This window comes from Eumetopias jubatus, unplaced genomic scaffold, assembly GCF_037043125.1.
Source record: "Eumetopias jubatus isolate StellerSeaLion01/CBP00866 unplaced genomic scaffold, mEumJub1_p1.0 scaffold_12, whole genome shotgun sequence".
Classification (NCBI taxonomy): domain Eukaryota; kingdom Metazoa; phylum Chordata; class Mammalia; order Carnivora; family Otariidae; genus Eumetopias; species Eumetopias jubatus.
The window spans coordinates 96,499,036-96,517,420 of NW_028274818.1; the positions used below are offsets into that span (position 1 = coordinate 96,499,036).

The window sequence follows — 18,385 nt, forward strand, 5'->3', positions numbered from 1 at the left end:
TCAGTCATTTTTTATAACAGTATGGACTTATGGTATTTATTTTATACTTTGGGTTATAACCCAATTCTACTTTATTTCTTTCCTTGCTCAAATTATTCTAGCTCTGGGCACTAGGATCTCTTCTGGTTGGCTCTTGTGCTCCTTTGACATCAGTGTTCAGGACTTTATTTGTTTTTGTTTTTGAGCACTTCTTTACTTTCTGACTCTACAAGATGCTCCAGGCTCATCTTATATATTTTCTGCTCCAGTCCTAGAATCAGTTATTTCTATCAGGAGCCCTGGTTCCTTTATTGAAGAATGGTGTTAGAAACCAAGATCTGGGTGAAGGTGTGCTTGTTGCTGCTAGGGTGTTGTTTCTTCTTTTATGCCCTCTAAAAGGTATATGATAGAGCAAAGAAACTGTGTGTATATTCTAGCCTTTGTATATACACATGGCTGTAAATATTTCTACATGCATCCATTTGCATCTGTATTAAGCTAAACATTACTAATGTCTCAAACTCTAATCCATTGCCAACATGACTCACTCTAGCCTCCTCTTCCTGCTGATTTGTAAATTCCCCCTCTAACAGTGAGAAACCTAGCTCCTTTATATCAGCCATCTATTTACTTCATCGTTCAGTTCCAATATACAAGTATAGCAGTATCAGAACTTTTAACCCTAGTTAAAAGTTTAACCTCTTTTGCTTGTGTGTAGGTCCTTTCGCCTTTAGTAGTCTTAGAAGCTCCACTCATTTCCAGAATTACTTAGCTCAGCACCTTTTCCTCTTCCTCCCCTTGAGTGAAGTTATTTCATACATTCATAACATAGTTAGATTCTCACACAGTCTGCCCCTCTTCCTGGGATCCCCTGACCTCCTAAATGATTTTTTTTAATTTTCATATTTTAAAGTTCAGTATTTGGACTATAAAGTTGAATAGGTTTTGAAAAGTACATAATGTCGTGAAAAGATGAGTGAACATCTTTTCATATGCTTATTTGCCGCCTGTACATTTTCGGCGGTGAGGTGTCTGTTCAGATCTTTTGCTTCCTTTTTATTTGGGTTTGTTATTTTCTCATTGTTGAGTTTTAAGACTTCTTTATATATTTTGGATACATGCCATATATCAGATGTGTTTTGCAAATATTTTCTTCCAGTCTGTGATTTGACTTTTCATTCTCTTTTTTTTTTTTTTTAAAGATTTTATTTATTTATTCATGAGAGACAGAGAGAGAGAAGCAGAGGGAGAAGCAGGCTCCCCACTGAGCAGGGAGACCGATGTGGGACTCGATCCCAGGACTCTGGGATCATGACCTGAGCCGAAGGCAGATGCTTAACCATCTGAGCCACCCAGGCGCCCTGACTTTTCATTCTCTTAACTACCTTTCTCAGAGCAAACGTTTTTAATAAAATCTGGCTTATCAACTTTTTCTTTCATGGATGGTGCCAGGTTTCTAAACTCAAGGTCACCTAGATTTTATCCTATGTTACCTTCTAGAAGTTTTGTAGTTTTATGTGCTTAGGTCTAAGATCTGTCTTGAAAGCTGTAAGATTTATATTGAGATTTTATGAGGTTTGTTTTGTTTTGTTTTTGCACGTGGATGTCAAGTTGTTGAAGTACCATTTGTTGGAAAGACTGTTCTTACTCTATTACATTGCCTGTGCTCCATTTTCAAAGATCAGTAGACTGTATTGTGTGGGTCTCTTTCTGGCCTTTGTATTGTTCCGTTGATCTATGTGTCTGTTCTTTCACCAACACTATACAATCTTGACTTTTGTTAGTTTTATTGCAAGTCTTGAAATTGGGTGGTATCAGTTCTCCAACTTGTTCATCTTCTTGGCTGTTGGGTTGGCTATTCTAGGTTGTTTGCCTTTTCATCTAGACTTTAGAATCAGTTTGTTAATACCTATAATAACTAGCTTGCTAGGATTTTGTTTGGGATTGAGTTGAATCTACAGATCAAGCTAGGAAAAACTGACATCTTAACAATATTCAGTCTTCTAATCCATGAACATGAAATACCTCTTATTTAGATCTTCCAAACTTTTTTCACTTTTTTTCCTGCATATAGATCCTGTACATGTTTTGTTAGATTTACACATAAGTGTTTCATTTTTTTGATGTTAATGTAAGTGGTACTGTGTTTTTAATTTCAAATTCCAGTTGTTCATTGCTGGTATATGAGAAAGCAGTTAGCTAATATTTCTCAAAATACTACCTCACATTTTGCACCCATGCTGTAATCACTTACTAGCTCCAGAGGGTATTTTGTTATTGTTGGTTCTTTGGATTTTTCTACATCAATTAATCGTGTTATCTATGCCTCTCTTCCCAATCTGTGTATCTTTTATTTCCATTTCCTGTCTTATTGTGTTAGCTAGGACTTCAAGTATGATGTTGATTAGAAATGGTAAAAGGGGGCACTCTTGCTTTGATTCTGATTTTGTGGGAAAGCAACTGGTTTGTCACCATTAAGTATGATGTTCACTGTAGGGTTTTGGTAGATGTGTATCAGGTTGAGGACATTTCCCTCTATTTCTAGTTTGCTGAGAGTTTTTAATCATAAATCCATTTGGATTTTTGTTATATACTTTTTCTGCAGTTGTTGATATGATCATATTTTTCTTCTTTAGCCTATTGATATGATGTGTTACACTAATGGACTTTCAGATGTTGAACCAGCCTTGCCGTACCTGGAATAAATCCCACTTGGTCATGGTGTTTAATTTTTTTAGTACATTGTTGGATTTGACTTGCTAATATTTTGTTGATTTTTACATGTATGTTCATGATAGTTACTGTTTTGTAGTGTTCCTTTCTTGTAATGTCTTTATCTTGTTTTGGTATTAGGGCAATGCTGCTCTCATAGACTGAGTTAAGAAGTGTTTTCTCTGCTTCTGTTTTCTGGAATAGTGAGAATTGGTATTATTTCTTTCTTAAATATTTGGTAGAATTCACCAGTGAACCTGTCTGGAACAGGATGTTGTCAAGCTGCTTCTCGCACCCACCTGTCTCTCAGCCTTTCTGACCAGCTCCTTCCTATTTTCTTTTTCTCCCTCTTTTTCTCTTGGCTACTTTTGGTTCTTCATTTCTCATATCACCTGGTATGGCTGCTGTAGCCCCAACTTAACTCAAGCATCCATCACTTGGTCTAATCTCAAGTGCCAAATTCTCAAGACAAGATACATCTAGATACAAGATCATATCATCTGCAAACAGAACTATTTTTACTTCTTCCTTCCTTATTTGGATGCCTTTTACTTCTTTTTCTTGCCTAGTTGTTCTGGCTAGAACCTCCAGTAGTATGATAAATAGAAGTGATAAAAGCAGGCATCCTTCTCTTGTTAACTGATCTAAGAGGAAAAGCTTTCAGTCTTTCACCATTGAGTATAATGTTTACAGTCGGTTTTTATATATGGTTTTTATTATGTCAAGGTATTTTCCTTCTATCCCTAGTTTGTTGAGTATTTTTATCATGAAAGGATGTTAAAATTTGTTGAATGCTTTTTCTGCATCAATTGAGATAGTCATGTGGTTTCTTTTTTCCTCTTCATTCTGTTAATATAATACATTGATTTTCCTATGTTGATCCGTCTTTGCATTCCAGTAGAAAATCTCACATGGTTTGGTATATAATCCTTTTAGTATGCTTCTGAATTTGCTTTGAATATTATATTGTTGAGGATTTTTGCATCAGTGTTCATAAGGGTTATTGGCATGTCTTTTTTTTTTTTTTTTTTGTAGTATCTTTGTCTGGCTTTAGTAGGCAAGCCTCATAAGGCTGAGTTAGGAAGTATTCCCTCCTCTTCAGTTTTTGGAAAAGTTTGAGAAAGACTGGTATTAGTTCTTCTTTTAAAGTTTAATAGAATATAGCAGTGAAGCCATCAAGTCCAGAGTTTTTTTTTTAATTGGGAGATTTTTAGTTACTGATTCAATCTCCTTACCAATTATCGGTCTATTCGTATTTTCTGTATCTGTGTGATTTAGTCTTGGTAGGTTTTGTGTTTCTAGGAATTTGTCCTTTTCATCTAGATTGTCCAATTTGTTGGTGTACATTTATAATAATCTTGTATAATCCTTTTTATATCTGTAGAATCAGTAATAATGTCCCAACTTTCATTTCTGATTTTAGTTATTTGAGTCTTTTCTTTTTTTCTCAGTCAGAACAGAGGTTTGTCAATTTTGTTAATCTCTTTGAAGAACCAGCTTTTGATTTCAGTGCTTTTTTCCTCTTTTTCTGTTCTCTATTTGATCTCTGCACTAACCATAATTATTTCCATTCTTCTGCTAGCTTTTGGTTTAGTTTTTTTTTTCTCTCTCATTCCTTAAGTTGTAGGGTTAGGTTGTTGATTTGAGATCTTACTTTTTTTTTTTTTTTGGAGATCTTACTTTTTAAAGTAAACATTTATAGCGGTAAATTTCCTTCTTTGTACTGCTTTTGCTATGTCCCATAAGTTTTGGTATGTTGTATTTTCCTTTTCACTTAGTCTCTTAAGTATTTGCTAATTTCTCTTACAATTTCTTCTTTGATCCACTGGTTGTTTAGGAATGTGTTGTTTAATCACCACAAATTTGTGCATTTTCCAGTTTTCCTTCTGTTACTGATATTTAACTTTATCTCATTATGGTTAGAGGGATACTTTATATGATGTTTATCTCTTAAAATCTATTTAGATTTAATTTGTGGCCTAAGATGGTCTGTCCTGGAAAATGTCCCATTAAAACTTGAGAAGAATGTGTATTTTGTATTATTGGGCAGACTGTTATTTATTGTGTTGTTCAAGTCCTTTGTCTCCATACTGCTGTCTGGTTGTTTTATCCATTATTGGGATGGGGATACTGAACTCTCCAGTTACTGTTGTAGAGCTGTCTATTCTTCCCTTCAGTTCAGCCAATACCTGCTTCATATATTTTGATGATCTGGTACTACATATGTAAATGTTTATAATTATGGTATCTTGCTGTATTGAACCTTTAATTAATATAAATTGTCCTTCTTTCTGTCTTACAATCTTTTTAATTTGAAGCCTATTTTGTGTGATATTACTATACCACTCCTGCTCTCTTTTGGCTACTGTTTGCATGGAATATCTTTTTCCCTCCTTTCATTTTCAACCTGCATATGTTTTTGGATATAAAGGAAGGCTCTTATAGATAACATACTGTTGGAGTGTGTGTGTGTGTGTGTGTGTGTTTAATCCATTCTGGCAATCTCTGATTTTTTTTTGAGTGGAGAGTTTAATCCATTTACATTTAAAGTAATAACTGATAAAAAAAAGGGGGGAAGGACTTCTGTCATTTTGCTGACAAAGAAGCCTTATAGCTTCTTTGTCAACCCCTCTTAGCATTTTGCAGATATTATTCTGTTGTCTTTCAGCATAATGTTCTAGAATCTTTCATCATTGATGAGCTGTCTGGTGTTATTATTCCTTAGTTTGGTGTCTGCTGATAAACTCAACAATCAATAACTTTTATTAAGTTCATTTTGATAATGCTGTGCGTGCATTAATTCATTTAATTCTTAGAAAAATCCTATGAGTCATTAATACTACTTTTCTTCATATTCTAAGGGAGATATCTCAGGCTAAGAGAGCATAAGCACAATTAGAATTCAATCCCAGATATTTCAGAATACAAATGACATGGTGACCGTGACATCATACTGTCTCTCAAGTGCTACAGAGCAGTCAGACAAGATAGGGAAATGGAGGTAAGTGTCCAATGAGAACAGCGCAGATCCCCACCCCCTCACCAAGAAGCAGTTTCATGGATCTCCTTCAAGGTCAACTCTGAGAAAGTTTTTGCCACATTTAAGACCTTGTACATAATTCAGTGTTGATCACAGACTCCTCTCTCTTGGACATATAAATTTCCAGTCTGTAAAGGGAGAGAAGGAAGAGCTGTCCCTTCCTTGAGCCCTTCTTTCTTGGAGTAGGAAGGGAATTGTGTGTCTCCATTTAGGTCTTACGCAGTGGTCTCCCAACGAAAGCTACTGACAGGATATTTTGCCTTCTGTGATATGTGTGGAACTCATGCTTATCAGAGGCCTGGTTGCTTCCAGTAATTACTTTCAGAGAAAATTGGCATTTTGGTGACATTGCGGAGAGGACTTAGCTCTACTCCAACAAAATTGTAGATGAAGATTGCAATTCCAGAAATTGAGTTTCCAGATTTAAAAACTTTTTAATTGCACTTGGATATATCTAGAATTCAAATGCATTGTTGTAGTTTTGCTTCTCAAAGTGGTTCCTCAGAAAAAAGGAGGCAACTCTACTCAGCGCTCCCCTGTTGCGGGCAGGCAGGTACACTTGGGAAATCTGTGTGATCTTTGCCTCCTCTTACCCAAAGAACAAACAACACAGCTGTAGCTAAGGTACTCAAGAATGAAATTCATAAATCTGGGAAGTTCAAGTACTACCATAGCACTCTTTTTTTGTGTTCCAAAATCACTTCTCCCTCACACTACCCTGGGATTTCCTCTACTCCGTCCCAGTTCACATGTTCTTCTGAGTTATGAGGAGGCCTGGCAGCCCCTCTTCCGTCCTCTAACCAGTACTTTCCCAGGGGTTTGGTAAGTATTACTGTATGTCTAAACTTAGGAAATAACCAACACTAAGATCATAACTTCTTGAGAGTGTGAAAATTCAAATGAAATGTATGAGTCTTTTTTGGTTAGTGTTCTTTTTTATTTTTGTATTACTCTACTTGGTCCATTGTGTGTGGACTTTGAGTTTTGGTTGTAATTTTACCCAAAGAAAGGGCTGATCTTGGCCCTCAGCTTCTAGGAGGTGATTTCCAAGCTCTTGGAATGTCCTGCCTGTGAAGAGTATCCTCATTTATCTGGGGGACTTGGACCACACCTGATAGTCTAAGCCTGTTGATTTAGGGTAAGGGCTTTAGACTACACAGTATTTGTTTGACCTTTGGAGGAGCTGGAAACTAAAGTCAGCCACGCTGCAATCAACTATGGCTAGGTGACCAATCCCAATTAAAACTCTGGACATTAATTGGGGTGCCTGGGTGGCTCGTTCGCTTAAGCATCCCATTCTTGATCTTGGCTCAGGTCATGATCTCAGGGTTGTGAGATCGAGCCCCACTTAGGGGTCCGTGCTGGGCTTGGAGCCTGCTTAAGATTCTCTCTCCCTCACCCTCTGCCCCTCCACCCTCCTCCGCTTTAAACAACAACAACAAACTCTGGACATCAAGGTTCAGGTGAGCTTCCTAGGTTGGCAGCACTCTGTGCCTATTCTTGCACATCACTGATGGCTGAGATTAGCTCTGATCACTATTCCAGTGAAGGAGGACAACTGGAAACTCCATGCATGGATCTCTCCTAGAGTCCGTCCCATATGGCTCTTCGCTTGGCTGATTTTAATCTGTGTCCTTATGCTGTAATAAGCCATACTGAGTCTAACAGCTTTCAGTGAATTCTGTGGGCCCTTCTAGTGAATTGTCAAACTGAAGATGGTCTTGGGAACCCCTGAATTTACAACTGGTGACAGAAGTGAGGGTGGTCTTGGGGACTCCTGAACTTTGAAGTGTTATATCTATTTTCAAATCCCAGACTCACCGTTTCTCATGTTTCTTATCTGAAAAGTAGTGGTGACTTTGTTTACAGGGTTATTGTGCTGGCTAAATTAAGTGACAAATGTGAGGCAACTGGAATAGTGCCTTGCCTGTAATAGGCCTTTAATAAGGAGTCTTCCCTAAAGGTGCTGATAATTTGACTTTTCTGTAAAGAATACTGCAGTATCATGTGGAGGAATATTTGCACAAACTCTCTCCAGTGGTGATACTAATCAACAGCTCTTGATTTGCTCTTTTTAGCTCATATGCAGGATTTCCTCCTTATTTTTAACTCTTGGATGTGTAGAACTATGATGGCTTTGAATGTTTAGAACTTGCCCTGTAGTTACACAGTATTTATAATTTAAGACCTGGAATAACTTCAGCACAGCATGGTTGAGGCATGAGATTGATAGGCCAAATGGTAAGAATTTTTGTTTGTGGCATTTTGAGTTTAAGTAGCTGTAGCTGGGGTTATTCCATATAGACTTCTCTGTATGGAAGATACTGTTGAAACTAATGGGAAGTCAGTTCTTCATCTACAAAAAAAAAGAAGAAATGTGCTCACCTAGACTGCCTATGCTATTAGGAACCAGTTAAGATAATGGGAGGAGTATCTCTCACTGTGGCGGTTTTATTTAATTATTATTTTGCCAGAAGGGACAAAAGCTGTGTAAATAAAACAGAACCAATCAGAGGCAGAGCAAGCTAACTGTAGAGGTCTGCATATAAATCTTCTATTTCCCCTGCATTTGCCTTGAAACAGACAGTCTCTGTTGTGCTGTACTTGGGTAGAGAAATAATAGCATGCTTCTCCTCAGTGTGCTCATTGTTTATACTTCATGTTGAGGAAGGTTGAAGGACGCTAAGAATTTGGAGCCTACAGATGATTTTCTGTAGCTTTTAGATCAGTTAAACAAAGGGAGTTAACTTAGAAATAGGATACTTAAATAAATCCAGGGGTGAAAAAAATCTCTTTCCACTCCAAAATGCCTGAAAGACACCACGGTTATTATTAGTTCTGTCATTTTTCTGGTTTGACAGCTCACAGTGTGTGATAATATAATGACCATAGGCTCTTGAACACCCACAAATTTGAATCTTGGCTCTTCCACTTACAGAGGATAGGACCTTTGGCATATTTGTTACTACTTAGCTGTTTTGGACTTTTGCCCTTGTTTTAAAGATGAGAATCCAACCACATGAGTTTTGTTACACAAGTGGGTTTGTACATGAGTGGGTTATACAAGCTAGAGAACCAAACATGGTGCCTAGTGCACAGTGGGATGCTTCATAAATGTTGGTCACCACCACTGTTGTGCAGGTCTTCCCCTTTCCTCCCCCCATGTTTGTTGGTTTGGGTTGTTGATAAGATGCTCTTCCCTTGCTTTGAGAGATTGGTCATTACTATTTTACATTTTGTTTTTTAGTTTTATAAAAATTCTACATAGACAATTTAAAAAGTCAAAGTTTATTACAAAAATCAGCAGTTCCCTGTGTTTTCCTCAAACATAGCTCCTTTTCCTCCTCTCAAGCAACAACCACTTTCAACTTTGGGGTGATTATTTTGGTATTTGTCTTTATATCTCTAAATTACATACTTAATATTGCTGCTTTTCATTGTTTTTTCTCATTGTCTCTTTATACTATGGAAGATGAGATGAGGCTCTCCCCTACCTTTGCTCATCACACCCTTTCCTGTTCTCCCACTTTTGCAATGTATGCATAGCATAGTTCTATGCATTATATGACCAAATGAACACTCTTCACTGTTAAGCAGTGCAGTCTCCTATGATTGCTGTTTGTTTCCAGCATACCTTTTGGTTTCCTTGGAGTTAATATTGATCTTATTTTTTCTTTGTCTAGATCTCTGCCACCTGTATCTCCTCTCAGACTTTCAGATGTGTTGGGTTCTTTATCATGTTCATCTGTTTATTTAAAAAAATTTTTTAAACTATTTTAATTCAAGTAATTAACATATATTATTGGTTTCAGAGGTACAGGTCTGTGATTCATCAGTCTTATATAATACCCAGTGCTCATTACATCATATGCCCTCCTTAACGCCCATCACCCAGTTACCCCATCCCTCCACCTCCCTCCCCTCCAACAATCCTCAGTTTGTTTCCTATGATTGAGTCTCTTATTGTTTGTCTCCTCTCTGGTTTCATCTTGTTTTTATTTTTTCCTCTCTTCCCCGATGATCCTCTGTTTTGTTTCTTAAATTCCACATCATTGAGATCATATGATAATTGTCTTTCTCTGATTGACTTATTTCACTTAGCATAATACCCTCTAGTTCTATCCACGTCATTGCAAATGGCAAGATTTCATTTTTTTGATGGCTGTGTAATATTCCATTGTATAAATATACCACATCTTCTTTATCCATTCATCTGTCGATGGACATCTGGGCTCTTTTTCGTAGTCTGGCTATTGTGGAAATTGCTGCTATAAACATTGGGGTGCAGGTGCCCCTTTGGATCACTACATTTGTATCTTTGGGGCAAATACCCAGCAGTACAATTGCTGGGTTATCCGGTAGCTCTATTTTCAACTTTTTGAGGAACCTCCATACTGTTTTCCAGAGTGGCTGCACCAATTTGCATTCCCACCCAAGAGTGTAAGAGGGTTCCCCTGTCTCCGCATCCCCGCCAACATCTGTCGTTTCCTGACTTGTTAATCTTAGCCATTCTGACTGGTGTGAGGTGGTATTGCATTGTGGTTTTGATTTGTATTTCCCTGATGCCGAGCGATGTCATGTTCATCTTTTTAAAGGAATCTCCCCAGAGGCACTTTCTGACCCACCTGCTTTGGACGCACAGCTGTCATACTGGGACTTCCTTGAGCTCTCTCTTGTGTGGGATGTCTTGTTTTGGGGATCCCTGAATCATTCAGATGAAACATCCTCCAGTAGAGTCCTGAGAAGGGTTATGTGGGAGGTCCAATTTATTGAGAACTTAAATGTCTAAAAATGTTTTTATTCTCCCTACACACTTGATTGATAGTTTTGCTGGGTATGGAATTCTAAGTTGCATACTTGCCCCTGTGCAGTTGGAGCCACTGTCTGAGCTTCCACTGTGGTTGTTGAGCACTGAAGGCATTCTGATCCTTAATCCTTTGTGTATGACCATTTTTCCCTTGTTAGGATTTCCTTTTGTCTCCACTGTTTGAAATTTCACTGAGATGTGCCTCAGGCAGTGTGTCTATTCTTATCCTTTGTGCACCCCTTTAATCTGGAAACTCATGCCCCTGACTTCATAAATTTTTTTTCCAGAATTATTTCACTGAGGATTTCCTCCTTCCTATTTTTTCTCCTTTCTTTCAAAAACGGTGTTATTTTAAAATTGGGTCTCTTGGGCTAGTCCTTTAGTTTTTTATTTCTTTCTTTAGTACCTTCTCTCCTGTTTAGGAAATTCTCTTGAATTTTTTTTCTTAACTTTCCTGTGAATCTTTCATCTTTGCTCCTGTAGTTTTAAAGTCTAAGGTTCTTTTCATTCCTTGAGTGTTTCTTTTTATAGGGTAACTTTTTTTATGGATACAGTATTGTCTCATTTCTCTGAGGATAGTTGTTTTAGTTTAGTTGTTTGGGGTTTCATTTTGTTTGCTGTTTTCTTGCCTACGCTCTGTTTACTCTGTTACTCTTTTCCTTTGGTTTACTTTTAGTTCTCGTGTTAGAAGTTTTCTTCACATGTTCACTAGTTGTCTGCTCATATTTAAGTGGGAAACTAAAAAACGTATTAAAGTCCTAAGTGTGTGGACTGGGCTTGACTTTATCTTAGAGAAATCTAGCTGAGTCATTTCCTTAGGAAAACCCAAATAGTACTTTTCAGTCAGTCCTCTTAGGCTGGCCAGAAGGGTCTCCTGTTTTTCCCCAGGCTGCATGACCATCAGAGGTGGGGAAGTGGGCAGGGATTAGGGCTGTTCTGAACTCTCATTTCTGTTTTCAGCTCTGCCTGCTACCCCCTATGGATTTTCCATGGATTTTCTCTCTTACTGTCTTGTGAGAATAAATCTGTCTTCTGCTGGGGAGGGTGGTGGGTAGGTTGGGCAGCTGCTCAGCTCTGTGTATTGCAGGGTGTGGAGGAACTTGGGATTCTAACAGTTTCTTACACAGAATATAAATCTATCTTTGGGGCTTTTTTGGGGGTGCAGGGAGTTGGTGCTTCTTCTACCCCTACTTCCGGAGGTGACTGGTACCACCAGTTTCCAGGCCTTTGGGGAATTCTGAGGCATAAATCGGGTCGAATCTTGGATTTTTCTACTCGTTAGCTTCAGATGCGGTTCTCTTGGGTCTGCTGAGCCAGTTATTGCTAAAAGTTTGATACTGTTTTCTCCTCTCCTGATCTCTTTGCTTTTACAGGTTTATATATCTTTTAGATATACCTTTAGTGTCACTCGAGTGGGATTTCAAGAAGTGAAGTACATGCATGTGTTTAATCTGTCATCTTTGACAGAATCTTTTTAAACATTAAAATAATAAAGAATCTACTTGTCATTATTCTGTTCAATGAAATTTTCCCTCTGTGAAAGAGAGAAAATAATGAGAACACGACCCTTGATACTGCTGTTTGTTCTGGACGATGGGAGCCCATAGCACTGGCCCATCTGCTGCACAAGGCCACAGATCCTTAGCAGCCTGGCTTTCTCAGCTAGGGCCATACTTTATTGCCCTTGTGGTGTGTTTTTGAAATCATCTGTGACCTTTTGAGTTTATTTATAATTCTGCATAGATTTGCCTCTTCCCTTACTGTTGGATTTGAGGAATTCTTGAAGCAGGGTGACCTCATGTCTCAGCATACTTAACCTCAAATTTTATGATTTGGGGTTTTATTCTTCTGTTTGTGCGTCTCTGTCTTTCAGCCATATTTTTCTGCCAGTCATATGAGATTTTGCCCTTTTAGCTTCTGCCTTTTGCCTGAAACAACTTGACTTTTTCTGAGTTATTATTTAGTATTATTCTCAGATTGTCTTGAGAGGGGGCATAAATGGATTCATTTTTGTCTTAGGAGTCTGATGGCATAGTGTTAACAAATTTAAGAGTTAACTTGTTCTAGACTGAATATTTATGTCCCTTCAGAATTCACATGTTGGAGACCTAAGCCCCCCAGGGGGTATGTATTCAAGACAAGGCCTCTAAGGATATAATTAAGGTTAAATGAAGGTCATAAAGATGGGGCCCTAATCTGATGGGATTGGTGTCCTCATAAGAAGAGACCCCCTCTCCCCCACTGTGAAGCCACAGTGAGAATGTGGCCATCTACCGGAAGCTTCATCTTCAACTTCTAGCCTCCAGAACTGCAGGAAAACTAGTATCTGCTGTTTAAGCCACCCAGTCTGTGGTATTTTGTTATGGTAGATACCAAACAGCTAATATACCTGCTTTTCTTAGACTTTAGCAATCAGAGTTGTCAGTTGTCAGATGTTAGCTTATAGTTGTCATATTCGTGCACCTGACTTCCTCCATTTTAAACCAGAGTTAGAATTCTGTAGTCGGAGGAAACCAGATCTTAATTGCATTAGGGGTTAGGGAACATAGCAGCCTATAGCAAGTGACTTTTTTTTTTTTTAATGAAATCATTGCCATAGTTTTGTGAAAGTTGTGTTTCCAGAGTGTGTTTGTGTGTGTGTGTGTGTGTGTGTGTGTATGTGTGTGTGTGTATGTGTATGTGTGTATACTAGATTGAGATACAAAATATATTTCTTATTGTAAGTTGTGGTGAAAAAATTTTAAGTCTTTTGCTCTAGTTTAAGCTAATCTTTTAGTCCCTGTTAGAATACCCATGGCAAGTGATGATTGGTTGAGTGTGAGGGAAAAGGTAGACCAGGACTGTGGACCCTGCGGAGTCAGACTTTGGAATCCAAAAAGGGACCTAGAGATCTAAAGTCCAAAGGGAGAGGCATAGGGAAGAGGAGAATTCAGTTATCTGTTTCACCCAGCAAGCAAAGCAGAGAGCCCTTAGGAGGACTTTTCTCGTAGCGCCAAGCCCCGGGAGGGGGTGGGAGTGATTTATCACATCTTTCTCTACACTCCAGGAGTGCCTTATGCATAACCTCACTCACTGCACATGCCACATTATATTATAATTATTTTTTTAAATATCTGTGACTGGGCCAAGTCCATAGTTGGCATTCCATAACTTTTAGAGGAGGGAGGAATAAAAGGTAGCCATCATTATTGGCCTCATGTTACTGTCATCCACGGTAATGACACGTTTACTCCTCCACCAGCTGGAGTGTTACCCGATTCCAGTAAGGTGTGAGTAGTGTGCCGCTCCATGAGTCCGCTCTGAAAACAGCACAGTCTCTTTTATGGAGCCAATAGCAGTGGAATCACATTCTCCCTCTCAAGATGTCGGTAGAACAGGTGGAAATTTCCTTCATCATGTGGTCTTTGAGCTTTGTTAAGAGGTAAGGAGAAGGAGGCTAGGCCCTTGTATGTCCTAAGCTCCAGCATAAATGATAAGTCAGATATATTCACAAAGCCAGCAGTATTGATGTTGGGTAGACTGGGCTGGGGAGGTCACTCCAGAAGCAATTCTAATATGTCATGGGCCAAGTTCAGGGGAGTGAGGTCCTGTGGCAGGTGAACTCTCGTCGTCTAAAGGGATTCAGGAAGACTTCCCAGAGCGAAGGGCGTTTATGAAGGGACCTGAGGCATGAGTAGGTGTTAGTCAGACAGAGGGAGTAGAATAGGAATCACGTGAGAGGGCAGTTAGCTCATGAAGAGCCTCCAGATGGAGGCTTGATATTTGCACTGCAGGTTCTCAGGAATGGGGCTCTACTCTGTTGTAGAGTAGATTCTGTAGCTCAGAATCTCAGTCTGCAGAAGGTGGAAGCAGCCAAACCTGGCATCAGAAGACCCATCAGCAGGATGATGGTCGCTGAGTCCCAGAAATGAGGGCCTGTGTTAGGATCGTGTCGGGATGATAGAAATGCTGCTAACGAGGAGTGCATGGGGCCTGCCATTTTTTCGATGTGAGGGGCCCGGGAGGGGTGGGGGCACCTTTGACTCTGGAGTTCTGAGGCTCAGTACCCCGGGATGACTGATTGTTTTTATGGTAGTAGAGAACATTTGAGAGCAGTCTGTCTTGGGAGGGAAAATGATGGGGAGATGTGGATCTTGTATCTTAGATTAGAGTTTTCATAGAGGCCCTTGGGGCACCATTTCAAAGAATGGTCTTGTTAGAAGATAATTTCTCATGATTCATAGATAGACTAAACTTTTCCATTTATTTGGTACTTTTTTCGCACGAGAAACCTCTTAGCTGTTGGGTAAAAAATCAGATGTCATTGAAATTCAGCATATTTTAATATTCTGAATCCAGGAAGCTATACATTTTCAATATTTTTCTCAGCTAGAACATGAAATTGTTATTTCATTTGGTTCATAATCAGGATTTTTTTAGAAGACAGCAGCTTAACGGAACGGTTTTTCTGTTAATAAATCAGGTATCTACATATTATATATTTACACAAATGAGTTCCAAATAGATGCTTTGAGTCAAAAGCCTTTACTGTTCAATTAGTAATTCCTTCAGAGCTTCATCAGCTTATTTTCTGGTTTCTTCATTCCTGGTCATTAATCTACAATGACTTTTGAGAAGCAATTTTCTTAAAAGAGTACAAATTGGATTATTCCCCTTTAGTGAATTGAAATTCTTAACAAGGCTTTCCACTAATGAGATATTGTGTCCATGTTAGGTTAAACAGGCTAGTTTGAGCCATTTAGTTAGCATTTCAGAATTAGAAGTCATTGATTAAAGCTTCAGTAATAACTCAAGCACAGTTTAATAATAAAACAGATCCCACTCAGTGCTGCTAACACAACCAGGAAAACTCATACCAAATAAAAAGTGGCAACAACAGGAATTAGAATTACTCGTCCATTAACACATGATAATGCCAAAAAAAAAATTAACCTTCTTTCAGTGATACCGCTAAAGATAAACATGACTTCTTTATTCAGCGCTTGGCTCTTCCTCGTCCAGCATAGCAGCAGTCCCAGCAGTCTTGGGGGAAAAGAAACTCCCCTCTGACTGTCGTTCATTTGGCTTTGATATGGAACCATATCTGGAGCATGAAAGAATTTTCTTTAACTTGATAGGGAGAAAAGAAATCAGGCTTATTTTTGAATTTTTTAAAATATTTATTTGTGTTCCTTTTTTTTAATGGATGTTTTTACTTCTGACCTGACTACACTTTTTCTTTCCAGTTTAAGATTGATAGCGAGTGGTGGACATGGATCGATTATAACCGCTTCCAGGAGCTCGTGCAGGAATATGAAGACAGTGGCGGATCAGCAACTTTTAGCGCAAAGGATTATGTGGCGAAAACCCCTCACTGGGCATTATTTGGTGCCCGTGAAAGGGGCTTTGATCCCAAGGACACAAGACATCAGAGAAAGAACAAATCAAAGCATATTTCCGGATGTTGAGATTATCTGACCATAGGGTACTGAAGGACAAGAACTGATGGCCCCAGAAGTTCTCACTGCCTGCTGTGATTTTTCCAAGGACACATTACACGAGTTCTATTTCATGTAGAGGGGACGCAAGTCACGTCCCGGGGTTGCTTTCCAGAGCTCAGGCCCTCTCCCGATTTGACTTCTTAGAGGACCACCGTTCCAGGGGAAGGACATGGTCCTTAGAATGGAACCAGGGGCTTTGAATTTTAACTTGTGAGACTCGCTAGAATGTTGTTCCAGGGGGTGTTGTGAGGAATGAACTGGGTTCTTGGCCTTTGTGGATTGTTCCTCCCCAAGGTAAGTGTATCTGCTCCCTCCAGGACCTCCATCCCTTCTTTATATCTTAAGATAACACCTCCCGGGACTCATTCAAGTTGTTATAATTCTTGATTATTTTTAAATACTGCATAGATTACATTAAATTTTTGCTTAGCACCAGTCCTTTATGAAATTGAATTGGATCTACATGTCCTAGATCTCATTCCATTCTCCTAGAAATCGCCGTAGAAGGCCTGAGGGGGCGGTGTTTGCGTCGGAGCCCTCTTCCGTAGGAGGGATGCCCTGGGATGCCATGGGGTAGTCTCGCAGACAGACTCCGAGCCCCTGTACACCTTACCCACGGAGCAGCTCCCCATCTTCTGTTCCCTCTTGTAGCCTGGGCTACTTTACACAGTCTGATTTTAGGGTTCAAGTTTTTTCTCATTGAAAACATCGTTAAATACCTAATAGTTTTTAAAAATATCGTAGTTATTTTTAAAAAAAATTCCTTTATCCTAAAAATTTAATTAATAAAATCTTTTGTATAGACTAGAATTTTCTTTTGAGTGTTTATTTTAAAGATGCTTCTAGTCCCGTGGTTCGAAGCCCTATCAGAATCGACCTCTTCTTTATATATCAGCTATTTTGTAAACCCTCTATTTCCCGCTGAAGTGAAATTCCTAGATAATCTAGCCTGCCTACCCACTCAGTTGAAAACTAGGCTCTGTATTTATATCTAAGTGACATGGGATGGGATGGTGGCAAAGCATCATTGAAATCCTTTGTTCTTCTTGAACCCACCTCATCTTCAGGCTTATGTTTGGTCTCCTCCTGTTCTGGTGACTGAGACAGACGAGAGACAGCAGTGGTGCAGGGCAGTGAGGCAGCATCTCACTGAAACCCAGATGGGTTAGTATTCGCTGAACAGAAATGCAGAAACAACCTGACGTGGGATGAAGTGTTAAAAAGCAAGTGCTCGTGCTGAGGGGGGGCCGGAGGCAGAACATGCAGGGCTTTGGACCATCCTCAGCCTCTTTTTCAACCACAGTAAGGACTTCTGTGAACCCACTTTCCCTCTAAAACAAGGGGAATACAGGCAAAGTGACTAAAATCAATGAATTTTAGAATTTTGACATTTAACCGCATCTTCACAATGAATTGAGAATCATCTGTTAAGAGACAAATCAATAAAATTAACTGTTGACTTCCCATCAGAATCCATGGAGGCCAGGAGGCCGTGGGGCGGCGCCGCGCCTTCAGAGGGCGGAAAGAAAAGGCTTTCAAGCAGCGATCCTTTGCCTCAATCCTCCTTCAAAAATGCAGGGAGAAGTTAAGACATCTCCAGGTAAACAAAAAGTGAGAGAATTCACCTGCAAACCTGCCCCACAAGGAACACTGAAGGAAGTCCTCCGGGCTCTGATGAAAAGTACCCTGAGCACTAACTCAGAGCCACACGAAGAGGTAAAGAGCACTGGTAAAGGTAACTACATAGGTTTGATAGGAGACCGTTTAAATGTATTTTGGTAACTCCTGCTGTAAAGCAGTAATTACGGCACCGTGCCGCAGGACTTAAACAATGTGTAAAGATTTAATTTGTAGGACAGTAATAGCACAAAGGGGTGTGGAGGGAACGTAGGCATATACATTTTACATGGGTGAATTTTTTGATATATGAAATATATCTCGATAAAGGTGTAAAAAAAAAAAAAGCAAAACGCAAACCCTGAATATTTATTAAAACCCATATAGCACAAGAGAAGCCTCATAAATCAATGGGAATTTGGAAGAAAAAGTAATTTAGTTCTGGTCTTTATACTAAATACTAGGAAGAGTCAAATGAAAAAAAAAAAAAGCTCCCAAGAAACCTTAGGTGAAAAAGGCCTCTCTTGACCAGGGTTCCCAAACTTTCTCATGCAGGAGGGTCACCTGGAGGACTTGTTAAAACACAGATTCTGGGTCCCACCCCACAGTCTGGTAACTGCAGGTGTGCAGTGGAGGGCAGTATGTTTTCTGACACATTTGTGGTTATACATATGCTGAGAGAGAGCCCACACTTTCAGGACAACTTGTAGATACAAAAACAATGTAAGAACTCCTACAGTTTCGAAAAGT

The 18,385-nt window shown here is 39.2% G+C and overlaps 1 protein-coding gene across 3 annotated transcripts in view; it reads left to right on the plus strand.

The window, feature by feature from the left end:
* The window catches only part of LOC114214540 (S-adenosyl-L-methionine-dependent tRNA 4-demethylwyosine synthase TYW1), a 213,628-nt gene extending 195,705 nt beyond the window's left edge, over positions 1–17,923 (plus strand). Inside the window, exons 16-17 of one of the 3 annotated variants that reach the window (XR_003610443.2) lie at positions 15,764–16,312; positions 17,489–17,923. Coding sequence is in view for 1 of the 3 variants with exons in the window: in XM_028110270.2 (XP_027966071.1) it covers positions 15,764–15,985 (222 nt within the window). In the remaining 2 variants the exon portion in view is untranslated. Of the gene's footprint in view, positions 1–15,763; positions 16,784–17,085; positions 17,159–17,488 lie in introns of those variants that run through there. The other 2 variants (XR_003610445.2, XM_028110270.2) reach the window with 2 other exon arrangements.
* Positions 17,924–18,385: the final 462 nt, after the last annotated feature.